Source organism: Oratosquilla oratoria, chromosome 9 (assembly GCF_046742065.1).
Source record: "Oratosquilla oratoria isolate Oo_2021 chromosome 9, ASM4674206v1, whole genome shotgun sequence".
Classification (NCBI taxonomy): Eukaryota; Metazoa; Arthropoda; class Malacostraca; order Stomatopoda; family Squillidae; genus Oratosquilla; species Oratosquilla oratoria.
This window is the reverse complement of record NC_134785.1, coordinates 6,168,466-6,187,703: the sequence shown is the minus strand read 5'-3', so window position 1 is coordinate 6,187,703 and position 19,238 is coordinate 6,168,466. Positions and strand designations below refer to the sequence as shown.

The window sequence follows — 19,238 nt, the reverse complement described above, 5'->3', positions numbered from 1 at the left end:
GCACATGTCGTGCGCCCAAATGTCTGGATACCGCTGGTACACATTAGAATCAAATTGCCCAAATGTAATGGTTTGACAGCATCCTTGCTGTGAAGTTTTCATCAATGACCTATTCAATACAGGAAAAAGAATATACGCTTTCTACTTTCTACACTGCATTACACATTTTGATTCATGCTTTCCACATCACATCCTTTTTTGGTTCCATTACAGTTACTTATCACTTTTAAGTGTATTTTAACAACTTATTTTCATCATTTTCGAAGTATACCAAGAGCAGACAAATTGGGAGTACACCAAATGATTATTTTACTGTAGACGAAATGGGAACTTTGAAGTAGTTGAAATGAGAATTCTTGAGTGAATGAAATGGGAATTTGGAGTAAGCAAAATGGAAATTTTGAAGTAGACCAAATGGGAGTGGACCAAATGGCAGTTCACCGAAATGTTGAACAGGCGGACAACAGCCCACCACATTTATTGTACCAGTATAGGAGATAAAAACTGTAATAGGAAATACGCGAGAAATACATTATACTGAAGCAATTGTCCGCATTTTTACCTTCTGTCAAGCAAAACTGAGTAGTTGTCCCTTGAACAACTGTCCTACGGAATATGGACAGTTCCTCACCAGAAAAGTTAAAAATGCGACTCTTTATCAACAAATGCATTACTTTAAACATCACATCAACAATGCAACTATCCAACTTTATATGGACTCTTACTAAATTAAAATAACACTTGCTAACCAATAATATTGTTCCCAAAATTAACTAATACATAACTTTACATATTGCATAAACAATGTGATTCTCTATTTCACTGAACGAAATTCAAATACTTGCTCACCAATAAGCTTTTCCCTATGTTGAAAAATACAAACTTAACATACCACATCAATAATGCGATTCTCTGAATTAATATGAAGTTTTGATGAACTAAATTAAAATGACATACTTTCGGCATCAAATTAACGTGTTAATGGGTAATTCATGTTTGCACAGTAGTATGTACTTGTGTAAAGTTGTGTATTTCTTATTTGAATTTAGTATAAAACAATTCATATCAAGTCTGAAAATCGTATCATTTAGATAAACAAATCAAAAGAAGTGAATAAACAAACATGAACTACAGAATAATCAATAGAAACCGACAACATAAATACATAAAATGACATATCTGAATGAGAGAGAGAGAGAGAGAGAGAGAGAGAGAGAGAGAGAGAGAGATTGAAAGTGGGGGTCGGCGAAGCAATGGAAAGACATTGAGTGCGACTCGGTATTTCCTTATATTATGCCTTATTAAACTTATGTGTAATACAAGTTAAATTGTGGTTAATTTTAGATTATAGCCCCCATTTCCGTACACAATGGAAACAAGCTCGCATGTTTGTTTTTTGTGTTATCCTCGGCAATTGTAATTTCGAACTATGTAATACTAATGACGACCCATTTTCGGAGAAGAATAGGCGAAAGTAAAAATATCAGTGATTTCGATCACTAACTGTGATCCTAGTTAGTGATAGAAAATAAACGGATCTTTTTACTTTCGCCTGTTCTTCTCCGAAAGTGGGTCATTAGTATTATTTTACATATGTGCTACGACATTACTTTGTTTGGAACTATGTGTGTATTTGATTTATTGTCAAATAAACTTATTATTATTATTATCTTAGGACTGAAATTCAAGTTCAGCACCACGTTCATGTCCAAGTCCCTTCCTACCTTCCTATGTTCCTTCCTCTGGGCAATAAAAAAAGGTCATCCGTCCCAAAAGACGTACAGATTCCCTGAGGCTATAGGGGCGGCGCGACCTATCTGACCTCACTTCACCTCTCCCGCATCCTCCCATGGTCCGTCGATTCGTACCGTCGCTGGTTGACCTGACTCAACTCTATACAAGCCTTGGATGACCCCCCCCCCCGCCGACCTCTCTTCCCCTTCTCCTACCATGCGGACTACCTTACTGCTGTCCCTCCCCCCTATACCCCTACACATCTCCCCCCCTTCCCCACGCCGGCTGTTCGCCTACCGTCATTCGCGTTCAAGCAGCGGTCGAAGAAGGTAAGTTTGGACAAGCAGGAATGGAAGTTCTTTTCCTCCGAGAGTGTTGGTTCCTTGATTTGGTGAATTCTGCCTGGTCTGACTTAAGGTTCGTCACCGGGCAGGTTTCATCCAATTTTGGATACTTTAATACTACAATCCCCCCCTCCCTGTGTATTCGATCATTAATCGATGCGCTGCCACATGGTTCCGAAGTAAACACCAAAGCTCCTCTTTCCGATGGTGCTCACAAGCTGGATGGTCTTGTTTCTGGTTCATGTTATTTCCATCTTCATGACTAGATACGACACTCATCGACTTCGTAGTGCCTCTTCTGCAAGGCAATGGACTTCGGGAACTTCAGTTCCTTCGTGCGGAACGCGTATTTGAAGGCATTGTTTACCAATGACGTCTTTTGCAAGAGCCAATGAGGTCGTCTTAAGGCTTTAGTCATAATATCGCGTGGCCTTTCTTTGGTGGTCTAGCTGTATGACCGTCCGGGTAATCATAAAGCTAGATCAGCAAGGCAGGGGAATGCGGTCTACTCTACTGCCGTTATGCCTTGCCTTCCTTGGCCTCCGTTCTTAATTCTCGAAGTCCCGCAGTACGACAATCTGGGTACATCAGCCGTGTTCTGTTAGTTTGAAATCATATCACAGTTGATGTTACCTAGACAGTTGATGCTTCACATCGTGCTTTTCCATGCCGCCGCTGCATCACATGGCGGGTCTGCTCCTGTTTGGTAAGTACGTGTCATTTCGTTTCGGATGCCTTTGGCCTCGCTGTTAGTTTAGGAACTTTCACTGTGGTAGGTAGACGATAACGTATCACAGTGCTAGTTACTTGAACCGACACCCAGGGAACCCACCAACCCCCAGCCGCGCTTTTGTCAAGGCATGTGAGGTCCCAACCCTCCCCCCTAATCCCCTCAACCTACCCCCCCCATGCACGGAGGGTTTAGCCTCTACCTCACTTTTAATCTCTTAGTCCCTCATCTGCTGCTGATCGACCCTACGGCCCAACGGGTCTGTCCCATGACCTGACTAGCTTGCCCCTCCCCCCCACCGTCCCTTCCTCCCTCAGGGTGTGCGAGTCACGCAGTCATATACCGTAGTATCACGTGGTTCCTCATGCGAACTGCCGGTGTGGTGGTGGGGAGAGTGTGGTTCTGGTCCATGTGGTCTTCGGTCATGACTAGATCCTACACTCGTCCAACTGTGACCCGGCCGGTCGACGATGGACACTCCTCTACTCGTCGCCACATACATAGTGCAACAGTTATACTATCGTTCTCATGGTGGGTTGGAACTTGCTTGGTGATGGCAGTTGATGTGCTTGAACATCACCGGTAGGTTTCATCCGGCCGCGTGAATTAACAGCTTCTGGACTTTAGCGATTTCTACCCAAATGTTGACGATTGCGTGCGGATTTTCGGCTGGTAGTTTTCTTCTAGTAGCGATTTCTACCCAAATGTTGACGATTGCGTGTGGATTTTCGGCTAGTGTAAATTATTGTTTAACTTACTTTGTTGCTGAGGCACTTTCCAAAGTCTTCCTTCATTTCCTTCACGGGGACGCGGTCGTGTGGTCGCTTGGGGCCGGACACTGATGGTACGACCTCCCCCAAGTCCAACGACACCAACTGCCGAAGAAACAATATCAATGTTAATGCCTTCACAGACACGAGTCCTGCTGCCAACGTGTGATGGGCTGTACAGACTTGACGATGTAGTACAAAGGTAAGGGATGACTTTCACCCCTTCCTGTTATCTACTCACCTCCGAGAAGACTGGATCTTGACTCGAATCTTCGAAGTTTCTGAACATGTTGATGGCCTTCAGGTACTTTTCGATGTATGCGATCTTACTCTCTTCCCTGTCTGTATTGAAGAAAAGGAATTCAGACTCTAGGTTTGGTTGCATCCCTCCGGTTTTTGACGAGTACTAAACTACATCGTCACCGGGCGGGATTCATCCGAAGAAAGGAGTCGGTAGCGTCGCCAAAACGTCGACATCAACAACAATATTACTTAATATTATTAATGCTTATTCACGATATTTAATATTTATCATACTAACACTAATTTATTTCTAATTAATGAAATTAACATGAGGAAAACTAACTGGTTTGGCGCAGGTAAACGAGCGTAGTCTCATCCACAGGAAAGAAGCCAATGGTGGCCCCATATTCCGGACACATGTTAGAAATGGTGGCCCGGTCTGCCAGGGACAGCGCCTTGACGCCCTCGCCGAAGAACTCCACAAATTTGCCAACCACGCCAACTTGCCTCAGGTGCTGCGAGACTTCACTTCTATCATATTCTTAGTGCTACTTTTATCATACTTTATTTTAAATAACTACAGATCTGTATTGTTCTGGAATTAATATAACTTATGTTTATACATATACGCAATTCATTACATGTACCTTCGTGATGGTTAAGACCACGTCTGTAGACGTGGCTAGTGGCGAGAGGGTTCCAGTAATTTTGTACCCGACAACCTTTGGCAACACCATCGAGATTGCTTGTCCTAGCATAACCGCCTCTGCCTCGATGCCTATGAAATATTAGGAATTAGTTTTGACACGTGCAGCATGTTTTTTAATATTACGCTTAGTTTCGTCAATTCATTTTATTCCAATATAACAGACTGCATTGTTACACTTGCCTCCAACGCCCCAACCAACAACTCCAAGGCCGTTGATCATGGTTGTGTGTGAATCTGTGCCCACAACAGAGTCTGGATACAACAGGCCATCTGTGTTGAACACTACTCGAGCTAAGTACTCCAAGTTCACCTGGACACACAAACAGTTCCCTTAATTTTCTACATTGCTCATTCTTCAATTGAATTAATTTTATTCATGAATATTCAAACTTTGAACCACATAGCCTTCCCCTCCCTTTCCCCGTTTTGTGGTTGCTTGGAAGTCTTCAGTTGCAATAATAATTCACCTGGTGGACTATTCCTGACCCTGGAGGAACAATGAGCATGTTCTTCAAAGCCGATGCTCCCCATTTCAAGAACACGAACCGTTCCTTGTTGCGTTCGAACTCGAAATCCTGATTCTTCTGCAATGCGTTGGACCTACAAATGAACAGTTCAATCCATATTAATCATAATTTTCGAACTGGTTATAATGTTCCACCTTTCTCCCTGATATGAGATTTTTTCATAATACCTGCATACGAATTATGATTTCAAAGACAATGAGTCATGTAGACAATCTAATCTGTATTCTGGTACCTGGCCCATGATATAGTTCAGATACGCACAAACTTGTTTTCCTGCATTCACTGATTAACTGTGCGTGGTCCCTCCAAACCAACTACAAATACATTAATTGATAAACAAGTTAAAAAAATTCCTAGTTACTGCTCTCGTCTCGACGACTAAAGGTTTGTGCTAGACAAATTCCCGCAGATAGTTTATGCTCTACAAAAGGACAAATATGCTAAACCTGGTTGTTTACTATATGGTTTGGAGACTGACACTACTATTCGTATCCCCTCCTAGTATGTACACAAGTCCGGATCCTCACCACTATCCCGCATGCAGAAAGAATCCCCACATCGTCAATACCTCGAATTTTCTAATAAATATCCCTTAAAAGCAAGTTGTCTTTTTTCTATGTAGTCCATGCCCTGACCAGTATACAGAATTAGGCAATTATAATTAAATAAGGGCATTCAAAATTCCATCTACTATCCATTATATTAAATCTATATGCAGAAAAAAAAAACCCACTGGGAAATAAGAAACTTAGTATGAACGTTCAGACCAAACACACCTACTAATCTAATTAGTGTTATGATCTCCAAACCATATTTGGTTCCTTTGTCCTGGGAGTTTGTCCGTACCCCTTTGTGCATATACGGATACCCCTCATATACTCGCATGACCTGGCAGTGAAAATCTACAATAAATTAGACAGTGAAAATCTACAACACTCGACCATGCTTACATAGCATGTTTTCCAACATACCTAACAACCAGCAAAACATAAAAAAAAAAACTCCACCACAAAACATATGTACAAAAGCGCATTCACATTCCATACCCGGTCAAAAACAGACCCTACTCCAGACATTAATCCCACATAAGAGAAGCAAAAACCATAGCTGTTCAGGTCACCATCCAACACTTGCACTACCCCATTTCTTACAACACCTCGCTATTTAAACTTTTGCTCCAACGTCATCATCAATTGGGGGCTTACGCCAGGGAGTGCATTGCTTCAAACAGCTCAACAGGTTTGATCAACTTGCCCTGCCATGAATTCTCTGAGCATCCCCTTCATGTGAGTAGGAACAACATCAGGGAAAAGTGCCCCATGCCGGTTGACATTCACAAATTATGCTGGTAACTGCCCTAAACTAAGTCACAGTAGGGTCTGGTCTGATATAAAGTCATTCTAGCGGCACTCCATGATTTGGTGATGGTACTTAGTAACAAAGAAATCAAGGCACCTTGAAGTAAGCATTCAGTGTCCATGACTCAACTGTACAGCAAGACAGGGAGCACAAGTGACTTGAATTTTCAACAACAATGCCATATACACCATAGGTAATACCAATCCTTCTATGTACTTCCTGACATGACCCATCATGTTATGCACTACACTACCAAGGTATGTAAAGCTTTCCAAGACCACAATGTCCTCTCCACATGCATGTTATGTCTCGCTTCCTTCCACATTCGCTAACCAAGTCCAAAGTCATCTAGCATCCCCACTGTATGTAAATGTATAATATTCTTGCGGTTTCACTGGACTTCACAAGCAATATCAATTAGGACTTTTTTGGCAAAAAATTAAAAGCTGATCTATAATCTATACATCAGGCAGAGTCATAGACAAATACACTAAGAGAACAGATGCCCATACACTTCACTGACAGAGGAGGATGTAGTTAGTAATGCATGTTTGGTGGGTTAGGTTTTGAAAGTAATGGGTTATAAATGATCAGATATAATCATTGTACAACCCTGTATGTACACAAAGCAAATGTATGCACATTCAAACTTGCACATTGCATCCTTTATGAAATTGTTCTTAAAAACAATGCTACCAGTACATTTAATTCCTACATGTGTCTAGTATATTTCCCAAGTTGTATCTATACATATACCAAAAAGCCTTTTTCTCCTAACAAGGGGGTGGCAGTCAAACCATACATCCCTACAAAGAACAGTCACTGTTCCTCCCATTTTCACATTCATGAGTATATTATTTGATCTACTTCCTGGGCAATACCACAAGACAACAAACACTGCTTCATGCCATAGAGCACATTGTAAGAGTGCCACTTCAGTGTGCATCATTTCCTCATCCGTTTGTAACCACTATTGATTTGCACTCACCCTTGATCAATAACCCCTTCACCCAATCCATCCACCTCACTCTCTGTCTTGGTTCCTTCCACCTACTTTTGTTTACCACACTTGTTTATCTTCCCCCATTCTTCCCATGTGCCCTGACCATTTCAGCATTCTTTGATCACCTTCATCTCCCAGCTCTTCATGTCACTTTAGTTTTCATTCTATCCACCCCTATAATCCAGCATACTTCTTGATTGATTTGGCTGGATGCTCGCTGGTCAGGTGAGCTACTTGCAACAGAAGGCAAGATGCAGCAGTTCAATCTCTGGCCAAGTTAAACCAAGGACATGGTTCATCTTTTTTGTCTCCTTCAAATTTTAAATCTCTACTTCATACACAATTACTCCTACAATTTTCATTATCTTTCATCACCAGATACCAATTTCTCACAACATTTTTCATTTCCCCAAGATATTTACTTCCCTTACTTTGTAATTCATTTCAATCTCCTGCAACATGTAACTTCAAATGGAGTACTTTAAGTTCTCCACTTCTCCAGCCTCCCATCTTTGAAATTTCAACCCATTTCTACCATCACCTTTCTTTTGCCCATGTTTACTTTCAGCTTTCTCCTTTCACATACCCTTCCCAAACTCTAATACTAACTGCTTCAGTCTATCCACAAACAATAATTGACTAACATCCAACTTTTCTCCGCTCACTCATCAACTCCATCCCCCTACCTAGGATCCTCATATTTACCTCCCTTGCCACCCCATCCACGTACAAAGGAACAACTGTATTTACAACTAATCAAGTACAGTACACAGATACTGTATACCTATAAGAACACAATTTCATGAAGGATGTAATGTGTAAATATAAATCGCTCTTCAAAATTAAGCAGCTCTTAAACTGGGGGGTGAAAAGCACAATTGAAGAAATGACAAAACAACAAATTTGCTGACCAAGTTGATTCTTCCAGGTGGAATGGACACACTTCATCTTGGATAGGAATACCAGGAACATCTTGTGGAGAAGGGAATGTTGACACAGACACTCGCAAAGCAGGAGTTTCACTCTTTACACTGTCTTCATTCTGCACTGCAGACTTTTTCTGCTCACGATCTACTGGGCTTCTCTTTTCCGTTTTGGTTTTCGTCTTGTTACCCCAGTGAGGGCGGAGTGCTAAGTCCTCCATGTCCACTGATGAACAAGGTCTGACACTCTCCTGTGTGGTTGGTCTACTACTTATCACTTGGTTTGGGGTACCAGTACTTATCACATATGGACTTCTTACATAAACTGGTGAAGTATATTGTACAGCTGAAGTGCTATACTGAGTTTCTATGGTTGTCATCATGGACGGTATGCCCATTGGGTCAACAGTAACATATGGAACACCACAGGCAGATGGTACATAATAATTAGGTACTACAGCTGGTAGGCTGCCTTGAGGCACTTGGGGCTGAGGGGATACCAGGTACATAACTTGCTGTTGTGGTAGTGGTGGCTGATATGCTGAGGGAGGCGGTGCTTGGTATGTGGGACCAGCAGGTGCTGGGATGCTGGGCACAGGGTAGGTAGAGTTTGAGCTCACAACTGATGGAGATGGTACTCTACTGGGAGGTGTTGATCCCGGGGACTGAGGGGGTCTACGTGGTATTCTCTTTGGACATCTGCCACGCGGGTAGTAGTGACCATTGTACCCTCTGGCCCCAACTTTGTCCTGAGGGTTGAGGGCGCAGTCTGAACACTGATCATACTTGGTCTTCCCTCCTCCAGGATTGGGATCATCTTTCCTACTGTGGAAGGAAGAAAAACCCAGTCAGGGGTTGGTGTCATTGCAGTTTCCCAATGCAGTCTACTTAAAAGCAGGTCAGGAACCAAAGCATCACTATGGCAAGCTATACTACATGGCACACTGTATATTCCTGCCAGACACCAAAACCTTATGCACCAACCCCTGCAGGCCTGTCTACATCCACATCTTGACATAAAAATGGTACATAAAGTTCTTCCACTCCACATAAAAATTCAAACAAGACACTCTGGCTTAACAATCACTACAGTAATAATAAAGTTAGAGATTGTCACCAAATGTTATACTATTTCTACTTCCTTTAATGTGCTGTAATATAAATTCTTTATATCTTTACACCACAACTACCATATATTTCCACATATAAGACGACCCTAAAATCCAAAAACTCACCCCTTAAAATTGGGGTTCGTCTTATACTACCATTATAAAAATCAGACCTTGAATTCTACGTGAGATGACTTGGTAGGCTAGCCTGTCGATAACCACCGATACACAGGAAATTATTCACATTATTATAAGAACTGGTAATAAAGGTAATTAAACCATATTTACCTTATATATCATTGGCATATCTTTATAGTAAATGGCAATTGTTAATAAATTCGAGGAATAATTCTATATTAATGAAATTACGGTACTTTTAACTACTCTATGTAAACACATTTAACACAGCTGAAAAAAATGTAAACATCGAGCACTGGTTGCGTTCATAGCAACCTTTTTCTTTCGCTAACTTTTCAGTAATTCTTAAGACTGAAAATAACATAAAACATTGTGTGCGGAGGAGTGAGCTACGTCGAACCAGGAACGTAAACAAATCATTTTTGTTAATTAGTTGACGTGTGTTCTCAGAAAATCATGATACATGATTTGCTTTGTTATTTAATTTATTTTGAATTTATAAGGATACAGTAAGTAATTTATCTGGTATAAGGATACAGTTAAGTAATGAGAAAGAAAAGAGAAAAAGCGGAAAAAACAGCTGATAAACGTAATCAAAACAATTATTTTTGTACGGTAGGTTTGATACACTGATGCTTTTGTAATTTAGCAGTCGTCTTATACTACCGATATGAGATAAATTCATAAAAATTTGCTCTAATTTTGTACCTCATCTTATACAAAGGTCGTCTTATACACGGAAATATATGGTACATTAAAATTCCACCGAGTTCTTTATATGACTGAGCAACCTCACTTTGCAGGTAATGGATGACTGGATAAATATATGTATATATGTGCATGCATGTATGTATATATACCGTATTTTCCGGCTTAAAATGCGCATCGGGTTATAATGCACACCCATGCACTTCGTTATCTCAGTACATAGATAGCGTGCACCGACGTATAACCCGCATGCCCGATCGCATTTGTCTATAACACAGTTTTACATCGGTATTTATATCATGTGAACGAGGTTACATACAGAAGTATTTTTCATTGGCTAGAGCCACCGCTGGGAAATCTGTTGATTTGTCACTAAATTGTCAGTTTAGGCATCAATCAGGACACAACTAAGAAAAAGTCGGAACTACATGTACTGGTACAGTATATGACTCATGTTGTGCGTTGGTCCCTTATTACTTTGTAGTTTAAATAGTTTGTAGGAAATATGATCTAAAAAAAGTTTATTGAAAGTAAAATATACAAAAAATTTCAGGATTTTTACAAAAAATGTTCATTTTATATCTTGAGGAAATAATTCATCTTTACAACTTTTTATTTAATACTGAAACAAACTACAGGCTGTTTCGTTTTAGCTTTGAACCTGCAATGACAGTGGTGAAATAGGACAGTCTCTCATCGAGGTGACATTTAGTTAATATAACTCCCGAAAGAGGGTGTTGTAGTCAGGTGTTTGACATGAGTTTATGAATGACCGCAACGGAATTTGTACCATACCTAAAGTGAAGCAACAAAGCCAACATAAAAATTCAAACTAGGATGCTGTGAACATGGGCAAATATCATGAATATTGATCATGTTTCATGGTGTTTAGGCCTATTTAAACATGAAAAATAAGATTCGATAAATACCTACCTATACCAAATATTTATATACGGTAGCCCATGCTGGTGTATTCTTTCATGTCACCATGGCTGTTCTTCTTGTTCTCACGGAACGTCACGGAGAAGTGTGCCGTCCCGACTTTGTGACGGCCAACATCGTCACGTTGTGAAAAAAATTACACACACAGCCGCAGAATTTTTATCGTAGGCCGTAGATAATGCGCACCACCGGATAACGCGCACCCACCATATTTAGGCCCTCCCAACGGAAAAAAGTCGCGCACTATTCGCCGGAAAATACGGTATATGTATGTGTATATTTCAGTGATGAGGAAATACCTGTGTTGTATTAGTAGGGAAGGGGAAAACTCGTGTAGTGGGTAGGTTAAAAAAAAAAAGAATGGGATGAACATGCCTCAAACGCCAGAAGGGGTGTCAACAACAATGTGCAGACAACACAGCTGATGTCAAACAAGGGAATTAAAAGTAGGAATATAGATAATAGCAGCTCAATGGAAAATGCAGAAAAATATTTCTATGGATTTAATGAGGGAGAAGACAACCTCCCCTGATTAGCAAGTCTAGAAGAAAAACTAACAAAAATGAACGAATCATGGGAGGTTAGGTTTAGCCAACTTGCAATAATTACACACTGAGTTGATAAATTGAAAGAACTAAAGGAGAATGAAAACCTAAGTAAAGAAATAGAAGAATTAAAAAGACAATTAAGAGAAGTGAAGGGTGAGAATGAGGAATTAAAGAGGAATAATAAAGAAAATAAGTCCATAGCAAAAGAGGTAATTGGTTGGAAAAAAGTTTAGGAGGATAACAAAATTGAATTTAGAGATATAGTGAAACAACAGATGAAGGAACACACTCAGTAGACAGTTATTAAAGTGATGAGAGAGGAGAATATAGTAAGAGACTTAGCAAATAAAAAGAATTGTATATATTAGGAATGGAAGAGAAGTATAATCCAAATAGGACTACGAGAGTACAGGAGAAAAAGTAAACGAGGTATTAAAAATATTTCATGGTGAACAAGAGAAAGAAATTGAAGAAATCTATAGGCTAGGGAAATACAGTACAGACAAGACCAGACCAACTAAGGTTAAATTCAGGTCACAAACGACAGCAGAGAATGTCTTATAAAAAACAGGGAAACTAGCAAAAATGATCAGTATAAACAGGTATGGATAAAAAGACAGGTGAATAAAGAGGAAAGAGAGGAAGAGCAAACAAAAAGAATCAAAGCTAAGGAAAAAACGAGAACAGTCAGAAAAAGATTTTATTGGCGAGTAGTGGATATCAAAGTGAGACAATGGTTCATAGTAAAGAAAAACAGAATGGAAACAGAAAACAGGATGGAGGTAAGCATAATCCAAATAGGACTACAAGAGTACAAGAGAAAGAAAAAGTAAACAAGGTATTAAAAATATTTCATGGTGAACAAGAGAAAGAAAATGAAGAAATTTATAGGCTTGGGAAATACAGTATAGACAAGACCAGACCAATTAAGGTTAAATTCAGGTCACAAACGACAGCAGAGAATGTCTTAGCAAAAACAAGGAAACTAGCAAAAGTGATTGGTATAAACAGGTATGGATAAAAAGACAGGTGAATAAAGAGGAAAAAGAGGAAGAGAAAACAAAAAGAATCAAAGCTAAAGAAAAAACAAGAACTGAGCAGAGTCAGAAAAAGAAAAAAATTATTGGAGAGTAGTGGATATGAAAGTGAGACAATGGTTTATAGTAAGAGAAAAACAAAATGGAGGTAATAGAAAATTAAAAGTGTCTTTCACAAATATAGATGGCTTGATAACAGGATTGAATGAACTGAATGACTACCTGAAGAAAAAAGAACCGGACATAATGGGAATTGTAGAGACAAAATTGAAAGGTCCAGTGTTGGACATGGTGCATATAATTATTGGATTAGAAACAGAGAAGTAAAACAAGGTGGAGTTATGTTCCTCACTAAGAAGGATATAAATGTGAGGAATGTTACATATGGAAAGAACAGAGTGGAGGTGATTATGATGGAAATAGAGGCCAGGGACAAGGAGAGCAGGAAGTTTGTGGTAAATTATGTGCCTCCTAAAATGGCTTTGTGGGAAGAGAGACAAAAAATATGTTAGAAGACAAAAAGATAATACTAAATAAGATAATGGAAGATGGAGGAAGAATAGTTATAATGGGTGACTTTAATTGTAAAGAAATCTGCTGGGAAGAGATGATAGTGAAGGGTGGAGAAAACCTATGGGGAAATGTTCTACTTGATATGATTATAGAACATACAATGACACAATGGATACAAGAGAATACTAGGTATAGAAATGAGGAAGAGCCACTGAGACTGGACCTAAGGATCACATAAGAACCTGAAATAGTGGACAAGATTGAAGATAAGACACCACTAAAAGTGATCACATATTTGTTGAACTGGAACTAAATGAAGAAAAAATACATTGGGAAAAAAAAAAAAAAAAAAAAAAAAAAAAAAAATATATATATATATATATATATATAGAAAGGGAAGATTGATGTTTGGAAAAACAAATTTTGATAAGATGAGAGAATATGCCAAAAAAAAAGACTAAGAAAGGATACACAAGGAGGAAACAACAGTAGAAGAGAAATGGGAAATTTTGACAAAAATTTATAAGGAGCAGAAAAGTATGTTAAAAAGATATATGTAAAATGTTGGTACAACAAAAGATGTAGTGAGTTAAAAGACAAAAGGGATAAAGCTTGGATAAAATGGAGGAAAGACAAAAGACCCGAAAAATGGAAAATATATACTGGTTATAGAAACCAATATGTACAAGTGCGCAGAGAAGAAAAGAGAAAATACGAAAAGGATGTCATAGAAAAATGTAAAGATCAACCAAAACTATTTTACAGATTTGTAAACAACAAACTGAAAGACAAACAAGAATTAGTGAAACTCCAACAAGGAGGAACTGAATACACAGAGGAAACAGAAATGGCAGAAATTATGAACAAGCATTTTAAATCAGTGTTTACAAGGGAGAACATACAACTTAGAGATGTCAAGTGGGAGGAGAAAGTCCCCCCTATGAAAGAGATAGAAGTAACAAGGAAAGAAATAATGAATCACTTGAGTAATCTTGATGTTAGAAAATTGCATGGTCCAGATGAAATGGCAAACTGGATTTTGAGAGAAAGCAGGAATGAACTAATAGACAAAATACATAGTCTAATAAGCAGTTCATTGAAAGAAGGAAAAGTTCCAGAAGATTGGAAAAGAGCAAATATAGTACCAATACATAAAGGGGGAAACAAGGAAGACCCTACTAATTATAGACCAGTCTCTCTTACAAGTACAGTAGCTAAAAATTGTGAAAGAATGATCAAAATTAGAAGGGTAAAACATTTTGGGAAAAAAAAAGTACTAAATCCAAGGCAATTTGGATTTAGACAAGGAAGATCATATGTTACAAACTTGATGTGTTTCTATTCATGACTAATAGATATAATTCAAGAAAGAGATGGATGGGCTGATTGTGCATTTCTAGACCTGAAAAAAAGCTTATGATAAGGTGCCACATAAGAAATTGCGAGAGAAATTAGAAAGTGCAGGAGGAATACAGGGCAAACTACTGAAGTGGATGGAAGACTTCTTGCATGAAAGAAAAATGAGTGGTGATAAGAGACAAACATTCTAATGGGGATGAAATGATTAGTGGAGTTCCACAAGGAAAAGTTTTGGCCCCAATAATGATTGCTATATATATTAATGATATGAATAAAGGAATTGAAAGTTATATGAGCTTCTTTGCAGATGATGCAAAACTGTTGAAAAAAGTAAATACTGAAGAAGATTGTGAGTCACTGCAGATCTCAATAAAGTATGGAAATGGAGTAGGAAGTGGGAGATGGAATTCAATATTAAGAAGAGTAGTATAATGGAATTTGGAAGCAAAAAAAGAATAGTGGGATCATATAAACTGGGGGAAAAAAAGTGGAAAAGGAAAAGGACCTGGGAGTCATTATTATGAATATTATGTCCCCTAAAAAAAACAAAAAAAAAAAAAAAAAAAAAATTAAGAAACTTATAATTTAACAAGAACAATCAAAGTGGCATTTACATACCTGGATGAAGAAATGGTGAAGAAAATACTAGTCACTTTGATAAGACCAAAATTGGAGTATGCAGCGACGACACGGGCACCAAATACAAAAAAAAAAAAATTATAACAAAAATTGAAAGAATACAAAGAGCAATTACGAAATTGGCACCAATGCTCTCAGAACTATCATATGAGAAGAGGCTGGCAAAACTTGAGCAACAGACATTGGAGCAAAGAAGAGAGAGGAGACTTGATAACTATTTATAGAATCATGAAAGGCATGGAAATTATTGATCTAATAAAATGGGATGGTAGAGATACAAGAGGACATGGAAAGAAAATCAAAAGACAATTATAGAAGGGACCTGAAAAAGAACAGCTTTCCCCACAGGATAATAGACATTTGGAATAAGTTAGATGAAAATGTCGTGTGTGCAAAAACAATACACGAATTTAAAAATCGTCTAGATAAAATGAGATATGGAGACGGGGACACCACGAGCATAGCTCCCCTTCCCGTAAAATACAACTAGGTGAATACATACACACACACACAAACAAACACACTAAATCCCTTAGCCAATGGATTGGCCCCAAAGTCACTCAAGGAAGAAATATTGTGCTGTTGTCTGGGGATGGTTAGGTTGGAGCAGTGTAAAATGAAATTTTCTGTGTGATGATTGTATCTGGGGACAATTTGTTTCTGTAACCATGCCTATTCCCTGTTGGTACTGTTTTAGTGCTGGATGACATGAATGTAGTCAAGCAAGTGTGGTTCTTGCTTCTATTTGGAGGGACTTCTCTGTGAGGCTAATGTCTGAAGAAGTTTGGTCAGTCTTCAAGTGTTTGTTTTGTGATACGAGTGAATTTTTTTTATGGATGTTTTGTGTGATGCTGGTGACAAGTTGTAGATATGTGAGTAGTAAGTAATCTGCTGTTTTTTCAGTTGATTGTGCTTATGTGATGTAATGTCAAGGGCTCTTTCATAAAATGTGTACCTATCATTTTCATGTGGTGTTCTACAGGTAGGATTTGGTTTCTGTATGTTGATCAATCAACCCAATACCCCAGACCTCTTATGCGGATCGGTGTCTTTCAGGTAACCAACTAAAGCAACTAGATTAACTCATAAATCACTCACAGAAGAAAGAGTGCTATTATCTGCAGTGTCAAATGAGGTGGTCAATGTCCTTTGTATTATTGTTGCAGCTGGGGCAGTTTTTTCTGTAGCCAGGCCTATTATGTGCTAGTACTCTAGTTCTATATGGTGACCTGAATCTTTAAGTCTACATGCAGATGTAATTTCACTGGGGTGGTTTTTGGTGCATCCTGTGGATGTACTGCATCTTGCTGCAATGCTCCTGACCCAGGCAGTGAGCAAGAGACAGGGATGACCCTTCATCTATGAGGAACTAAGATGAGAAGGAAACAATGGGAGTGGAATGGGTAGGGCTCTGTGCTTGCTTTGACTGCCTGCCTACCTTCCTTAAAAGGGGAAAGAATCCCTTAGTATATAGATACCTAGAATGATATTATTATTATTAATGATTTGTTTAGTGTAGTTTATAGGGTATCTATGTTTGTTTTCTCAAGTGCTGGGAGCCATATGGACCAATGATAGGCACCTCCTCCTTGTCTTCCAAGATGGATGTCAGAGTTGCACATGTTCAAAACCCAGTAACCCCTCATCTCGAGCAGAGTGTGCAATCCTTAGGGGATGACAGTCTCCAGACTGGGTCCACAATCTCTATACACTTCAACTATACTTCTTACACCTTTCTGTACATGAAGTACTGATTACTGCTCCCCTCCTGCTACTTCCTACCATTGACAAAGAAACAGTCTTACACCAATACAACAAAGACAACAGTCTGGGAAGGCCCAAGGACTGTTGGGAACCATAATGTGGAAACATAATTGAGTGAAATTCTTAACTACAGTTTGTAGATTGTGATGGTCCCCTTCTGCTGACCAAAGCCCACACTTGCTTCTGATCCAAGTAATCTATATTCTTAACAATTTTTACTGTCAGGTCTTTGGTGTGGGAGAAAAAAAAAAAAAAAAAAAAAAAAAAAAAAAATATAAATATATATATATATATATATATATATATATATATATATATATATATATATATATATATATATATATATATATATATATATATACATACATATACCAAAGCTTTTTCCCCCTTACAAGGGAGGTAGCCAAAAAGGAAAAGGCATAAAATCACTCCCACCCATTCCATCCCTGAATACACTCCACACCCCTCCACCCTCTCATCTTTGCACCTCCCAGATGACGGGTCATCCCTGCCCATTGCCTACTGCCCTGGGTCAGAAGCAGTATCGCAAGACACAGCACATCCACAGCAAGGCCACTTCATTAAATCGGTGACCCCCCCCCTCTCCGTCCCCCCATGCATAAAGGAGAAGACGGGGAGAAATCCCTTTGGGCTGCGTCAAAAATTGCTAACACATACTACCTCACCCCCCAACCCCCCGCCCATTCCACCTCATGCATCACAACATCATCCATATACAACCATTCTCCATTCACCTGTCTTCTGTCCTTTCCCGTCCTTCCTCAACAGACATTCCCCACTTCCCCAAAGCCCCCTTCACCCCATCCATCCATCCTAGGACGTCCCTTCATGTTCACTCCCCCCACATCTGCCTTCCATACCTCTTTTACTAGTCTTTCTTCACTCATTCTTTCCATGTGTCCAAACCATCCTAATACTCTTTCATCAACCCTATCTCCCAACCCCCTTTCCACCCCTGTTCTCCTCCTCATTTCTCACTCTATCTAGCCTAGTAACCCCCATCATACTTCTCAGACACCTCATCTCAAACACATTCAAACTACTCCTCTCTTCCTCTCTTATGTTCCATGTTTCTGCCCCATACAGTGCTGTTGGCACAATCACTCCTTCATATAGTCTCCTCTTAGCATCCATTCCCAAATGTCTATTCCTCATTACACTTTTTAATCCACCAAGGCATTTACTCGCTTCTCTCAATCTACATTCTACCTCCACCTTCACACTCCACCTTTTCCTGCCACATTTGCACCCAAGTATCTAGAACTATCCACTTCCTCCCGTCGCTCTCCCTTAATGCTCACTTCCAGACTACTGCCACATTTACCTATATTTATCTTCAGCTTTCTTCTATCACACACTCTCCCAAACTCTGTCACCAACTTCCTCAATCCCTCCTCCGATCCTGCCACAAGCGCAGTGTCGTCTGCAAACAACAGCTGGCTCACCTCCCACTTTTCTCCATTTTCTTTAACCATCTCCAATCCCTGACCCACTACCCTTGCATTTACCTCTCGCACTACCCCATCCATGTATAAGTTGAACAGCCAGGGCGACATAACGCATCCTTGACCAAGTCCCACCTTTACCTCGAACCACACACACTCTCCATTTCTAATCCTGACACAAGCTCTACTACTCTCATAAAAACTCTTGACAGCTCCTAGAAGCTTTCCTCCTATCCCGTATATCCGCAAAACCTCCCAGTGCCTTTCTGTCTACCCTGTCGTAAGCCTTTTCCAGGTCCATAAAGGCCCAAAAAAACATCCTTCCCCTTTCCTATAGCTTTCTCACATATCTGTCTTACCACAAAAATCTGATCTACACCTCTACCCGCCCTAAATCCACAGTTTCTCACCAATTACTTGCCCTGTTCCTCTCCTAATCCTCTCAATCAAGATCCTCCCATAAGCCTTCCCAACTACACTTAACAAGCTAATCCCTCTGAAACTACTACATTCACACTTGTCCCCTTTTCCCTTGTAAAGTGGAACAATACAGGCACTCCTCCAGTCCTCCGGCACTCTACCCTCTCTCCAGCAAACATTAACCACTTCCATACGGTGACGCCTACGTAGGCGTCATGAGGAGCAAGTGGGTACGCGATGATTGCGACGTCAG

General features: G+C 39.6%; 1 protein-coding gene across 3 annotated transcripts in view; it reads right to left on the bottom strand.

Moving 5' to 3' along the window:
- The window catches only part of LOC143028145 (cytoplasmic aconitate hydratase-like), a 74,481-nt gene that overhangs the window by 28,349 nt on the left and 26,894 nt on the right, over positions 1 to 19,238 (bottom strand). For 2 of the 3 annotated variants that reach the window (XM_076189825.1, XM_076189826.1), the window contains exons 6-12: positions 8,331 to 9,167; positions 4,998 to 5,130; positions 4,711 to 4,840; positions 4,469 to 4,599; positions 4,165 to 4,336; positions 3,820 to 3,920; positions 3,567 to 3,683 (exon numbers count right to left, since the gene is read on the bottom strand). In XM_076189825.1, coding sequence (XP_076045940.1) covers positions 3,567 to 3,683; positions 3,820 to 3,920; positions 4,165 to 4,336; positions 4,469 to 4,599; positions 4,711 to 4,840; positions 4,998 to 5,130; positions 8,331 to 9,167 — 1,621 coding nt within the window. The remainder of the gene's footprint in view (positions 1 to 3,566; positions 3,684 to 3,819; positions 3,921 to 4,164; positions 4,337 to 4,468; positions 4,600 to 4,710; positions 4,841 to 4,997; positions 5,131 to 8,330; positions 9,168 to 19,238) is intronic. The other variant, XM_076189827.1, reaches the window with a different exon arrangement.